Source organism: Sinocyclocheilus grahami, unplaced genomic scaffold (genome assembly GCF_001515645.1).
Source record: "Sinocyclocheilus grahami isolate Dianchi unplaced genomic scaffold, SAMN03320097.WGS_v1.1 scaffold787.1, whole genome shotgun sequence".
Classification (NCBI taxonomy): Eukaryota; Metazoa; Chordata; class Actinopteri; order Cypriniformes; family Cyprinidae; genus Sinocyclocheilus; species Sinocyclocheilus grahami.
This window is the reverse complement of record NW_015505966.1, coordinates 670,505-685,843: the sequence shown is the minus strand read 5'-3', so window position 1 is coordinate 685,843 and position 15,339 is coordinate 670,505. Positions and strand designations below refer to the sequence as shown.

Genomic DNA, 15,339 nt, shown 5'->3' with positions numbered 1-15,339 from the left:
AATTTTTAAATACCATTTAAAAGTTTGGGGTTTTTTTTTTTTTTTTTTTTTTGTAAATTCTCTTATGCTTTTCAAAGGCTGCATTTATTTGATCAAAAATACAGTAAAAACAGGAATATTGTGAAATATTATTGCAATTACGTAGCTATTTTAATATATTTTAAAATGAATTCCTGTGATGGCAAAGCTGAATTATCAGCAGCCACTTCTCCAGTCTCACATGATCCTTCAGAAAACAGGATCTTCCTCGGTTTTAGACCCTAAAGATCAAATATTACCAAGAAAATATACATATTTTATATAAAATAAATACAACAACAACTGTTGTTTACAAAGCCTGATTTACAACAGTCAAGTTTTACATAAGACACTGTGAACAAGTATTTTCCATCGCATTCTCAAACACAAACCGCTGTGCACTGGCGCCCCCTTGCGGCAACATTCATTCACACTATCGACTAATCAGCGGCAGCAAGGCAATAGCGATACAAACCTCCTGTCATGCTTTAGGAGGAACACACGCACACACACACAAGCTAGCCGGACTGAATTGAGCCCAGCCCCAACTCAGGAGGCGTCTGGCGTCTGGATTGAGAGCAGACCGCATTCGGTCCATCTGACCACCACCAGAGCGCCTTTAATTCTCAGTCTCAGCGACAGACAGACAGCAACACGAGTCATGGAGACCAGACTGCCCTCCAGCTAGCTAACTGCTATCCGGCCGGAGCCCGAAAACATGCGCTAGACAGGTATTTACCCTGCTGCATCTGCTCTTTCTGTGTCCACAGGGGAGAAAACACGACTTGAAGATGTCTGACATCCATCAGTGAGACTTGAGATGGTCTGAATGTGGAAGTAGGTGGGAGTGCTAGCTTGCTTGCGCTGCTGTTGAATGGGTTGTTTATGGCGGATTTCAGGAGTCCTCCGGGGTCTCTAGTATTGCTTTCTGTTATAGATTCAGATTCAACTGTATTTCTATCCAGTGATACTGTGGGAGTAAGACTTAAACCAGAAGAGAAAACGGGCTGCGTCTCCAATTCTAGTGAGCTGCCTTCCTGTGCAGCATTGGTGGGCATCACGGCGCTTTCTAACGATAGAAAAGTTTCAACTCTCCCTTGAAGCATCGAATCTTCCAATCACGGTCGACCTGGGGCCTGTACCACGATGGTGGCTGAACAAACTCGGGGTTACAGGATTCGTTTTGAGTTGACAAAACCAAACCAGTCAGGCTTTGTTGGTACCATCATCAACTTTCTCTGTCAACTCAGGCTTTGATCCTGAGGTAACCGAGCACGTGCACATCAGAAATGAACATCCAATCACATGCCTTGAAACTGTGATTCACTTCTCCTGAGAGAGTCAATGCTATTCACTACCAAAGATTGAACAATATGAAGAATTTAAACACATTTACTAGATGAAACGACCTATCCATAAACTTAAAGAAAACATCTTGCCGTATAAGTGCAAGTAAAAGTTGTACAGTTAGTTTATAGAGTTGATCATATTTATAGGTATAAAAACACTTAAAATCTAAGCTCGTATGTAGTCATGTTTAAAGCTATTGATTCTAAAACTTATATCGCATGTTATCTATATGTTTATATTAATTTAAAATAAAAGCTTAATTCATAATTACTATTAAACTAAGCTAGCTTGTGTAATGGATTAAGGGTATAATAATTATATCATATAAAATAATTGAAAGAAATAATCATCTCTAAAAATCAGACAATTTTATCTTTAAAAATGTTTTTCTATGTAGCGTCTTTTAATTTGGAATAAGAGAAATTGTGGGAGTGGCTTTATTGCATCGGAGATGTGTCACTTTGCTTGAAGCTGATTGGTCAAATTTCGGTTTGAGATCTCTAAACCAGAACATAACCTGCCCCGGAGCAGGTTAGCTGTGGAGCGTAAGTTACTAAGGCAGTGAATGACGGTAAAAGCCAAGCCACTTTCATGGTACCTAAAACCCAGGATTTGTGCAAACTAAACTTAAACTTACCTGGCTAGCCAGCTAAACCGGCTTCATGGTACAGGCCCCAGGTCTGTGATGCATCAAATGTTCGAATCTTGCGTTCAGACTTATGCTTTATTGGCCAATTATTCGAATAGAACTCGCATGTGATGATGCATCGGATTTCTTTTCAGACTGAAGCTCCGAACTCATCCGTGATGCTTTGGACTCTTCAAACTGGCATATTATTAATCGGATATTCGAATCAAATTTTTAAATGCATGATGTGAATGGAATTTTTTAAAATGCTTGTTGTGAATCAAATGTTTAAATATGATGTTTGAACGGGTAAATACTGCATCGAACTCTCCCGTGGTGTTTTGAACGTTTAAATAGAAAGCTCGAACTTGCATATGATTAATCGGATGTTCAACTTGAATGTCTGGACTTGCAAGTTATGAATGGAAATGGAATTCTTTAAACTCTCAGATGATCGAATATAATGCGTTCAATGTTTGAATCAAATATTTCAAATTTATACATGATGCAACATGTGTTTGAATTAAATCTTAACACTGAGATATGATGCATCTAATGTTCAAACTGAACTTTCACGACCATAATTAATGCGTCAAATTTTTAAATAGATCGTTTACTTTTGAAATGGGGTATAATGCATTTTATTGTATGATCAAAATTAATTTTGAACCAAACTTGTATTTCCATTATGTTTTGTATTAAACCTGTGTATGATGCATCTGATGCATTTAAATCAAACATCCGGAATCACATGTTATGAATCAAATTTTTAATTCGCAAATGATGCAGCAACTTTTCAAATCGAGGCTCTGAATTCGCCCATGATTCTTTGAAGACTGCATTGAATGTTTAAACTGAACCTTCACACTTAAATATGATGCTTTGAATGTTCGAATCAAAACTTTTGAACTCTCATAGAATGCACTGGACGTTTAAATCAAATCTTAAAGGGACGGTTTACCCCAACTTGCAAATTTTGTCATCATTTACTCACCCTCAAGTTGCTCCAAACCTGTATATCTGAACACAAAAGAAGATATTTTGAAGAATGTTGATAACCAAACAGTTGACGGTACCCATTGACTTCCATAGAATGGAAAAAGTATTATGGAAGTTAATGGTTCCGGCAACTGTGAGGTTACCCATATTCCTCAAAATATATTATTTTGTGTGTGTGTGTGTGTTTAACACTGAAAAATTATGCATCCAATATTCAAACCGAACTTTCGCATTTTTACTTTTGCGTCAAATTTTTAAATAGTTAAGATGTCTGAAATAGAATATAGTGCATTGCGTTGCATGATCAAAACAAATGTTTGAACTTGCCTTTGATGCAACACATTTTTGAATTAAACCTTTGATTTCCATAATGTTTTAATACAACATTCATACCTGTATATGATGCATCTGATGTTTAAATTCAGTTTAGTTTGGCAGTTCACTAGGTTTCTTGTAAAAGCCATGGAGATTCACAGCCCAACTTGAGCATTGTTTTGGACAGAACCTGTTTTGTACATTTACAGCCATGTTTCTGATTCTTTACAGTTTAGTGTTGGTCTTTTGCCGTTTTTCATTTATTACTCATGAAGGTTTGTAATTTAAGGTTCTGATAATAACCATAATCTCTGTTGGGTTTGGCTTGACAGGGTATTATTAGAAGACTGTTTCCTGTTTTCACTGGAGTGACACTGCTGTCACATCTGGCCATCAGCAGCTGAAGATGCAGACTTTCCTGAGAGGCAGACGAGTGGGCTACTGGCTCAGCGAGAAGAAGATGAAGAAACTCAATTTCCTGGCCTTTGCAGAGATGTGCAGGTGAGAGGCTACCATAGATCCATCAGCCTGGATCTCATCCAGGTGCCTGTTGCTGTTGGGCATTTGCTGCACTTGTGGTCAGCGGTTCATCGAAAAAGCTGTTTTCTGTGGCTGCTTTTGTTCCAGTATCGGTCTGTTGCTTGACTGATCAGTTGATCGAGATGTTTGAATAGAAAGATGTAGCGCGCTTGCTCATACACGGTGATGTTTTCTTCATTGTGCATGTTAGAAAGGACTTTGTTTGAACTGTGGTTGAGAAAGATCCAGGAAGGTTGCTTGAGGTTGAGGCAGCAGAGAGGGATGTTAACATAAGTTACATTTTAACATACAGACTGTTTATGTGGAAGTGTCTCATAAGCAGAAATTGTTGCTTAGGTTGACAGACTGTGCATCTGATTTAAAGAAGTGTGCGAATTCTGTGACTCGGACAACACTTAATAATATAGCAAAAATAATCAATTTTGCAGGTTTTAAATGGGCTGCTCCAAATAGTCCTCCTTTCTGCTGCTTGTTGGATAAATGGATAACCCTGTTCCAAGCACACGCCATTGGTTGAGCCAATCTTGACATGTCGGGCTGGTCGAGTTACTTGAGCAATCAAAAGATGAATTTTAGAGGAGAAATGTGTTGATATTTTAATCAGTCATCAGATTTTTTATAATTTTTTTGGATGATAAAACATCTCCTATACTTAAACTGACTAAAAGACCTGGAGCTGCATTTATCAAATTTTCATGAGAATAAAATTCTTAGCAGAATAAATTCTTAGTTCTTTGTATTTTCTAAAAAAAAAATATATATAAAGTTTAAAGTATAATGTGTATATTCCCAAAAAGATTAAAAAAAAAATGTTCTTAATAATACCAATTTAAAAAAATAAATATAAAATAACTTCTGGAAGTTACTTGTGTTAAATCCTAAAAGCTAAAATATTTATAATAAGTAATGCTAGTACTTGCTACATATAATATATATTACTACTACAGTTTTTTTCTTTCATGTCAAATGACTAGTTTACCTGATAGTTACCAGCAAGTAAATTCTCCAGTGATGATTAATGTTAATGAAATAAACTAAGATAAGGTGCTTAAGGTAAACCTTTTAAAGTGCTCTCTGCTTAAAGATTAATAAGTAGATTTATAATTTATTTTATGCTTGAATCTGACTGTCTGACAAATGTTCTAAGGTGTGCAATTATTTTCAGGGAAATGCACGGCTAAAGTTGTTCCAGGCAGAAACAAATGATTTCAGTTATTTCAAAGGTCCTTACAGCTTTACAACAGCAAAAAACCAAAACCCACAACGACACTGACCAAGCAAATAAATATAGGAAACAACAATAAGATAAAAAGGACCAATTATTTACATGTTTTTGACACCAAATTATGTTTTATTTATACAGAAAGCACACTGCTCTCTCTCTTACAAACGCACACACCGACAGTACTGACTGACACACACACACACACACACACACACACACACGCGCTGCTCTGGGGATTTTATTAGTAAAATAGTTTAGCAACTTAAAAGCTACTTGTCATTTCTCACTAGCGAGGTAATAACAGTGTTTTTGAAGCAGATAAACTTGCAGTTTCGCTATTAGTAGAGATGCTGCAGCCGAACCATGTTGAGATACTCACAGACTCGGGTAATTCTCTCTTTCTCTTTTCATAACTGCATCAACAACTGCATTACTATCAATGGCTCAAGCCTCCGTTACTAGCTCTAAAATGACGTTTTGGAATTAGCAACGGAGCGCTGGATGAGATGCGTAAAAAATGAATCCTACACACAAAAGCATTTTAAGCACAAAAACTTGAAATACAACATCTGAACAATACTTGAGGTGTGATAACTGTAGTATGAGCAGAATAATTCAGTCTGGTCTGTTGAATTATTAGAAAATAATGCTCACCTGGTGAGGTGTATTTTCTAATAATTCAATGGACTGCTGTCAATTATTCCTTTTCATATTACATTTAAAATATTATTTCAAATGTACGCAAGTATTGAATTAGTTGTATTAGAAGGCATCGTCCTGAGTATTATTCTTAAGAAAATATTTCAGAATTTTTTTTCTTTTCTAATTCTTTTGGTGTATTTCTTATTGTGTTATTGATTAAGTTCTTATAATTAGCGCAAGTATTGAATTAGTTGTATTAGAAGGCATCGTCCTGAGTATTATTCTTAAGAAAATATTTCAGAACATTTTTTTTCTTTTCTAATTCTTTTGGTGTATTTCTTATTGTGTTATTGATTAAGTTCTTATAATTAGTCCTAAAGTGTTTTTAGGACAAGGCTATATAGGGTCCAGAATATCACCTTCACTCTCTTTTGACTTGAGAACTGGTGAAAACCACTGAGAACACCTTAGCAACTGAACAGCAATGCCCTGGCAACCACTTTCAAGACCCTAACATTGTAAGCATTGAGTTTTTTGTTTTTGTTTTTAAACAGTCGCACACGTTTCCCCCAGAAAAAAACCCTTAATCTACATGCAGGCTTATGCAAAAGTGGTTTTATTTGTCTAAAGATTCATCTGTTTTGTTCCGTTCACAATGCACAAAGTCAAGGGTAGTTTGCCTGTTTAAAAACAGAGCATGTTATAAAATATTTGCAATATTTCCTTCAAGCCTGTGTTTTGCTCTGCTCTGAATGTGTTTTGGCTAAAGCATCTCTGCTATCCAAACTATGATACCCTTGAATGATTTTACATGGTGCGTGTTGGACGACCAGTCTTGGTCTGGCTGTGTTTTAACACTGTTCCAGCACTTTTATGCCCTATGAGTCTGCATTCAGGCAGATTGGCTTACTCATCATCGAAGGCCCCTGGATTATTAGCCAGCAGTCAGAGAGAGAGAGTGAATGAGTGAGTGAGAGTTGGCATAGCAAAGCACTCTTGGAAACTATGCTCTTGAGTGTTGTGTTTGTAACCTGAGAAAACCAAACTGCCGGACCGGCAAAGGGTTAAGGTTACACACAGGGCTTGGTGTGTGTTGTAAATATGTGTGGTGTAGTGAAAAATTGTGTGGTTGGTCTTTTTTTTTTTGTCTTATGCGCTGCTCGTTGTGCCCCAGTCACTGTCTCCAGCTGAATGAACAATTGTGTAGCTAATGTGTGAAGCCAGCATTGCATCGGATTTCCTTTTTTTTTAGGTTAGTTGCATTGAAAACACATGAGCACTCATACTCTACATAGAGCTCCCGATCAGGGTGAAGTTTGGGGGATTTTGTCCACAAAATAAGACCACACATTATTTTATTATTTCACACACAGTATTTTAACATAGGTGCTGCAAGCCATGGTCGTTTTCTCTTGTCAGCGTGAAAGTTACTTTCTTCTTTCAGACGAATAAAATTGGAGTTATATTCAGAATCTCCTGGCTCTTCCAAACTTTATAATGGCAGTGAATGGGGGTTGAGATTTTGAAGCAAAATAAAGTGCATCCATCCATCATAAAAAGTGCTCCACACGGCTCCGGGGGGTTAATAAAGGCCTTCTGAAGTGAATCGATGCTTTTGTGTAAGAAAAATATTAGTACTGTCAAATGATTAATCGTGATTAATCGCATCCAAAATAAGGTTTTTGTTTACATAATATAATGCGTGTGTACTGTGTATATTTATGTATATATAAATTTACTAACATACATGCATGTATGTATATATTTAAAAAAACATTTTTTGTTTATATGTAAAATATTGATATTTATATATAATATAAATTATATGTATGTGTGTGTGTGAATCCTTTTAAAATATATACATGTATGCTTGTGTATTTATATATATATATATATATATACATAATAAATATACACAGTACACACGCATATATTATATGAACAAAAACGTTTATTTTGGATGCAATTAATCGTGACCACTAGTGGTACACAGAGGAAAAATAGTTATCGGTCATATTATATATATATATACATAATAAATATACACAGTACACACGCATATATTATATGAACAAAAACGTTTATTTTGGATGCGATTAATCACAATTAATCGTTAGACAGCACTAAAAAATAGTTATCGGTCATATTATTTTTTATCAATATATTTGTTATTTTCACATTAACAATTTACAAGTAAACATTCTTTGCTAACCACCCTTCCACCCCATCCCATCCTCACTAGACAGAACACTTAAATGAACATTATATAGGCACAGTTACAAAGTTCTAAAAATATCCATATTTAAAGCTTTATAAACCGTAATCTCTAGCTTCCTCTTAAGGCCCGTTCACACCAAGCACGATAACGATAGAGATATAGTTCTAAAAATCGTTCTCAATATTAAAGAATAGCATAGTTCACACCACAACTATAACGATACAGAGGAACTATATCACTTTCAAAATGATTTTTTCCAGCTGATGAACGATAAAACACTGACAGCCAATCAGAATCCATCCTGCTGTAACGAGCTCAAGAATTTAAAGCGGCAGACGCGCGTGCGCTTAGAATAAACGGACGATATCGTTCGCTGGTGTGGACGCTAATATCGTTATCTTTATAGTTATAGTTCTTGGTGTGAACGGGGCTTAACTGTCGTACGCACGTTCACAAGAGAGTGGCGTTCCAAATGATAAAGAAAATCTAAAATATCACATTGCCATAAGTATTCATGCCCTGAACTCTTTCCCCGCCAGAGTTTTTAACGAAAAGTTGACTGCCACTGCCAGCATTTTTGATCTTGTTCACAAACTTTTATGGGCCCCAGAATATTTTGTTGCAGGACTGTCTGACATGCAGTATGTCAAAAGAAAGAACAGAGCCTCTGCCTTTAAGCCAAACAACCCATGTACTTTGTTTTTAACATCAACTAAGTTTCATTTAAAAAAAGCAACATTCTGAACAAAAAGTTGAGGAAATCATGTTTTTGTAAAAGACTATGTCTGGATCAGATTCAGAACTATGATTAAATCATAGATGGATAGGTTGCTTCATCAACACCACCAAAGCTTCACAGTCCTACACCACTTCATGGGTCGGTAACATTTGGCAGTTTTGATTTATTAGCTGTTTAATGTTTGATAAATGCATTATTTTACACATGCATCTGCTTTGTTTCAGCTTCTTCGCCGTTTTTTGAGCCAGGGATTCAATACTCTTGTAATAGCACCTCTTACCATATAACAGTGAAAACATGGAAAGCCAGGAAGAGGGAGTTCACCCAAAAATTAAAATACATAATTTACCCTCATGCTGTTCCAAACCTATAAGACATTTGTTCATCTTTTGGACAAACAAGATATTTTTAATAAAACCTGAGATTTTGGTCTTTCCAATCTGCCAGTACTTTGCTGATACCAGTTTAAAATATCTATACCTCAATGGATAACCTGCGCATAGCTGGTGAGGATTTTCTGCCGTTCTTCTCTGCAGATCCTCTGAAGCGCTGTCTAGTTGGATGAGGACAGTCGGTTGGGCATTTTCAGGTCTCTTCAGAAATGTTTGATTGGGTTCAAGTCCGGTCTCTGGCTGGGCCACTTAAGGACATTTACGTTTTGGGGTTAAATCAAGTTACTGCGAGTCTGAATGTCACTTATGTTGGGGATTTTATGAGCATGTCAATCACACTAGCACAGATTCAAAATGTTTTGTGGATTCAAATGTTAATCCTTTCGTAACCTCTTCAGCCAAATTACTCGTGCTGTCTGGAGGCAATCTGAGTTCAGGGAAGATCTGTTCAGCAGTTCTGACTCCGGTCACATCTTTCATATTTAACTGCATTATTTTGTAGGACAGGCTTTCTCTAGCACTGTCATGTTGTTTTTCATGTTTCGGCAATGTTACATGACCACTAGTCTTCTGTGAACTCTAATCTAGATTTCCCCAGAGATCCATTTGGCGTTAATAAACTTCTATTAACATTCATGACAGCGACAGACAAAAAAAGAATAGCTTTCATCACAGGTTTAAAGAAATGCTTCATTTACTTACCGTCATGACTGCTTATTCCTCTCTGTTCCTTTTATTCTTCTTTTGTTTTGTTGCTGGGCAGGTTGCGGTTTGTTTTTTCTTCAGCTTTCTTTTTCTTTCTTTGGCAAACGGTACTAATAATGGCTATTTTTGTACATTCTCTAAAGCATGCCAGAGAACATCTCTTAGGTAGATAATGTTCTGATTCTTTATTATTGTTCTTTATTGTTTGAAACATTTGATTACTTTATACATTGCATTGTGTAGCATTTTATTGTATTTGTGTACTGTTAACTGTAAACCCCAAATAAGTTGTCAAAACTCAAAAAATTTGAGGTAGTCAGGTATATTAGTATTTTTAAGTTATGAAATTCCAATTCAGATGACTTCAAATGTGTCAGTTTTTGTATGGAAGCTTGTTTCTGCCACTGAATCAAAATTAAAAAGTTAATTGCAACCGTTTATCTTTTTTCTTTCTTTCTGTAAAAGGAAATCAGAATTGCACGTTTGTATCTCAAACCTTTTTATAACATGCAATTGCGAGTTATAAAGTCAGAGTTGTGAGATATAAACTCACAATTGTAAGAAAATTGTATTTTATTACCCCTCAAAATTGGACTTTGTATCTCGCAGTTGCGAGTTTATATTCCCACAATTTTGACTTTATAACTTGCAATTGGGAAATGCAATTCTCAGAAAAGTCAGAATTACAAGATGTAAACTCAGAATTGCAAGAAAAAAAGTCAGAATTGATGAAAATGAGATATGAGATAATGAGAATGAGATAAAATGATATAATGAGATATGAGATAAAAAGTTGCAATTACCATTTTTACCATCAAACGAATTAATTATTTTGAGCATTAGGGTTTACATTGCTTTTTGTTATATGAAACAAAGTTATTATAATAGGAGGACTACTGCTAAGTTTCTATTGTTTAATCCTATACTGTGATAAAAGCTTTAGCAATTATTGTGATATGAAAAATTGGTAACGTCTCATGCCTAGTTGCTAGGGCATTGTTGGATACTTACAGGCCCAAGTTGATAGAGCCCATTGATATTCTGGTCCCTAGATATATCTCATCTGATCATAAAGAAAAGTAATAATGCACTTCTCCCTATAAGCAATCTACATGATTTGAAGTATTGTGATTGTCCGCAGCACAAACGCAGTCATCATTTCACAATTAATTGCAGGCTACACACTAATCAAGCAACTGTTCCAGTTTGTTTGTAACCAGGGCAGCAACAGATGAGTCAGACCGAAGCGGTTTGTGTTTTTGGTAACCACAAGTATTTTTCCTGCCAACATGTGCAAGCTTGTGTGTCCCGTCCCAGACGGCGATTGGTTGTGAATGATATTCCCTGCCGACGTTATAAGCAGTCCTCGCTCGCAGCTGCAGGGATAAACCAAGGTCTAGAGAGGTCACGATTGTGCTCTCTAAGAAATGAGGTCACGATTTCATACCCCTTCCTGTCCTGTTCACACATTTTACAGAATGTTTATTAATCTTGTCAAATAGATTTAGTTTAATATTGAATAAGCCTAATACAGGATTGACAGAAGTGTGTTATGTACTGTTGACATTCAGTAATCTTACAGGGACTAGCTAGATATGCAGCCGCTCTAAAACGTCTGAACGTTTGTCTAAAGTCGACAGGAAGTTCAGGTGCAATATCGCCTTGCGTATGTATTCATTTTTGAGGAAGTTGGCAGAGCCATGACGGTTGGTGTAGTCTTGTGTGCGGTGTATAACCACATGTGCTCATCTCACCAGTTCCAGGCCTGTGATATGAACGTGTTCACCGAAGCATGAACGTTATCTTTGAATCACACGCAAGGCTCTATTTGGACTTTACCCTGATCTAATTGATTGATTTGATTTGATTCATTGATTCATTCGATTCTTTCATTTTTAACATTCGTTCACATCAAGTTCAATTATGTCTGAATTGTATGGAAGTACTGGAAAATTGTAAATGCTTCAAGTAAATTTAGGCAGCACCACATTATAATATACAGTATGAAAAAGATCTTTAAACGTCGTAACTGTTGTTAATTAAGTGTTAAGTCACAATAGTTCTAAAAACAGTTTGACCCATTGTTGCTGCAATAAAAAAGTTGAGAAAATCGAAATGAAACCCCAAAAATGAAAAGTCTTGAAAATAGTTTTATCTTCTGGTATAAGTTGACATGATCAGTTAAGTGTGGGTGATTCATGAGGAAGCCTGGGAGTTTTATGAGGAAAATGTCTGAAACTGAGCACATTGTTCCATTGAAATGCTTCTTTTACCCTTGTTCGTATTTTAGTCATAATAAAAGTGATTGTGCTTACTATGTTTTGCTTTCTCTATCCAGTATTCTGCTTCGTTTCGATAATAGAATAAAACCAATGAAATCTGAGCTGCACCTACATCTGTCCGTACTCCGTATCTCTAAATCCAGCGGCCTTGATCGGTCACTGTGACCCAGCAAAGTCCTAAACTCCATGTCTCGTTTTATACAATACCACTGTTAGATTTTTACTGCCGCCTTCTGGATAATTTTATCCCAGTTTTTCTTTAAGGATTGGTAGAATATCCTGCCCTAAATCAAAGCAGATACACTACTGTTCAAAAGTTTTGGGTCAGATTAAAAAAAAAAAGTTTTTGAAGGAAGTCTCTTATGCTCAGTGCTCACCAAGCCTGTATTTTTTATTAATCAAAATCAACAATTATATTATGGGAAATATTATTAGAATTGAAAAAAGGCTGTTTTAATGTATTTAAAAAATATATATATAATTTAACAATTACAATTATTAACAATTAACAACATCAAACTTTTAAATGGTAGGGCAGGTAGCTTTTTTCCATGAAAACAATTTCTTCATGTCTTAAATGTAACCCTGCACCCTTATCTCATTGAGTATACGCAGACCTATGAATATGATAATTAGCACCAGATCAGACCTGCTCTACTTTCACTCAGTTAACTTAGTTAAATGTTACACAGTGGCAATATTGGGTCAACGGTTATCAGTCATTCATTGTCTTTAAGCATATTAAAAACCCCAGAAAGACATGTAAACAACATTTAAAAACTTGATTTCACCACTGGGCGTCTTTAAAAATGTCTGTTTTATTCGTCTCACTTATTTGTATCACAGTTAATCGTCTGCCAAAATGTAATGTTTGTGAAAGCCCCAGGAGGCAGGGAAGGACTCGTTGAAGCGCTACATTAGCCAAGGACCCCTGATTTATATAGTCAATGAAAAATTCCTTTTAATTATTTCCCTTTCACAACGGATGTCATTCTTTCGTGCCTTCTGGCACGCGTTTTCTTTAATGTAATATTGACAGCATAGTCCACTTTCAGGAGGAGTTGAGGCATGTTTCATCTGTTTGATCTGACAGACCCAATGTTTTCCAGGGAGGCACTGGGGCTCTGTGAAAACCACCCCTTAAAACTCGAGAAATGTTTTTTTTCAGTTTCCATGTCAACATTTTTGTATTCTATCACCCACCAAAATAAACTTCCTCCCATAATAAATCAACCCACACAGAAAAGTTATTCTTCACTGAGACTTAAATAACTCCCACAAACCCACTCATGATGTTTCCTGACAGAATAATAAATAAGCTCTGGCTCATGCACTTTATGATTATCTTGACATTGAATAATCTGATGTTAGAAGAGAAAATGGTTGCCTGTCTTCCTAATGACCCCATAAACTCATCCACAGGGTTTCCTCACCAGCATGCTTAATGTTGTAGTAAGATCCCAATGTCAGGATCTTACTACAAAGCAAAGTGCAGTGCAGCGCATGTTTAACTTTACAAACTTGAGTGCAAAATTTGACAGCTTGAAAACAGAGCGAACTGATTCTTGTGTGTCAGCTTGTCTTGTTGTTTTTCTAGAAACGCTAGGGTGAATTCTGACACTTGACTAGCGCTTGCTTTGTGACAGATGCTCCTTGTTGTGTGTTGTGTAAATGTAGAGGTTTTCTTGATGGTTCTGACTTACGATGGTTTCTAGCTCAAGCCAGCTTCCGTGGTGTCGATTAGCTTCCAACGACCAGTCAGGGTTTCTCTGGATCTCAACTCTGTGTTGCTAGGTAACAGATATTTTTATCCAGGCTTAATTTTCATGTTAGAATGTAATCTGCTATGATGGTATCTTAAATTTAAAAATGTAAATTTAATATCCTGTTCTTGTTCAATCACTTTTTGTCAAAACCTGTGGCATGAGCAAAAAATATAATATATATATTTCTTTTGTTTCTTTCAGGAAAAGAGGAATAGAAGTTGTTCAGGTAAGTGGATCTCACCTTAATTCAATTTGTTTCAGATGTTTATCTAATGTGTGAAATCACAAGCATTCTTCTGGAGTCCAGAAAATTCTTTAGTAAAGATTTCCTGTGCTGTGTTTCAGTCAACTCAGAAAGTTGAAATTTCCAACCTCTTTGGAAATGTGCATGACAACTTGGTTTGAAGTTGCAAAAGTTAATGATGGATATTCAGTTCTACACAAATAAAATCCATCAATGTCTTGAAGTTCCTACATTACACAATGATTGAACCTGTTTCGCAATCTGTTCCAGAGACAGGTGCGTAACGATAAACGATCCTCTCAGTTGATCATCATAGACCAGCAAAACAAATGCTGGATGTACGTAACATAATTTATCCAGTGCAGTTTGGTTGCCAGGGGATTTTGTTGTTGACCAAACACCTGCAAAGCTAATGGTAGCTGTTTTGTTTCTTGTTTCTTTGAACATAAAACTTTATGCAACTTCTCTGATTGGTGGATCTTGCTACAGGGTTATGGGTAGTGTAGTACAGCAGTTGTGTAGTGCAACAGTTGGGTTCTGGATTTAAAAATCCCATGCATTTTCTCCATGGGAGAATTGATTTTTAACAATAACTCAAACCTAAAAAGACAGACCAACTGGGAGCTTCAAGGTCGTTAATTGAAGCAAATCGCACCAAAATAACTCTTTAGCATCCTCACACTCACACTAGTGCGAGTGGCGCGGCATAAAATACTATAGAACTCATAATCAGTGATGCTGTCTACACCATATACGTATATATCTAGCTCGGCTAATGTCCGTCCTGTGCACTGAACGCTCTCTCCTCCACATCATGAGTAGACACGCCCCTTACTGCTGATTGGTTACAAGTTTTTGCTATTCGGCCCGAATCAGTTTTCTAAAGCATTTTTGAAAAGTCGCTTACCCCACCTTTAACCTTTGTCTTTTTGTCCGATTTTTAGGGCTGGGTATCGAGTTCGATGTTTTTTAGGCACCAACTGAATTGCCTCGATACCACAGAGTATCAAAAAATGACTTGTCATTCGGTACCAAATTTCGATACCTATAGGGTTAATCTCATTAACATCAGTGAGCCAATAAGCATGCAGCATGCTTGATGTTCCTAAATCAAGTGCTGGTGATTGGCTCATGCATCATGGAAAACACGTATAACGTGACCATTCATGCACACTTGTAGCATCATGCTACATAAGACAATTTATAGGATTTATACTACGCTTTTACTCTGTACTCTCTTTAAACCACCACTGAGTGTTTGTAATAACTTACGATT

General features: G+C 36.4%; 1 protein-coding gene across 2 annotated transcripts in view; it reads left to right on the top strand.

Moving 5' to 3' along the window:
- Positions 1 to 411: 411 nt before the first annotated feature.
- The window catches only part of itpk1b (inositol-tetrakisphosphate 1-kinase b), a 46,025-nt gene continuing 31,097 nt past the window's right edge, over positions 412 to 15,339 (top strand). Inside the window, exons 1-3 of one of the 2 annotated variants that reach the window (XM_016246152.1) lie at positions 412 to 749; positions 3,643 to 3,811; positions 14,021 to 14,045. In XM_016246152.1, the coding sequence (XP_016101638.1) occupies positions 3,717 to 3,811; positions 14,021 to 14,045 (120 nt within the window). In that variant the 5' untranslated portion in view covers positions 412 to 749; positions 3,643 to 3,716. The remainder of the gene's footprint in view (positions 750 to 3,642; positions 3,812 to 14,020; positions 14,046 to 15,339) is intronic. The other variant, XM_016246153.1, reaches the window with a different exon arrangement.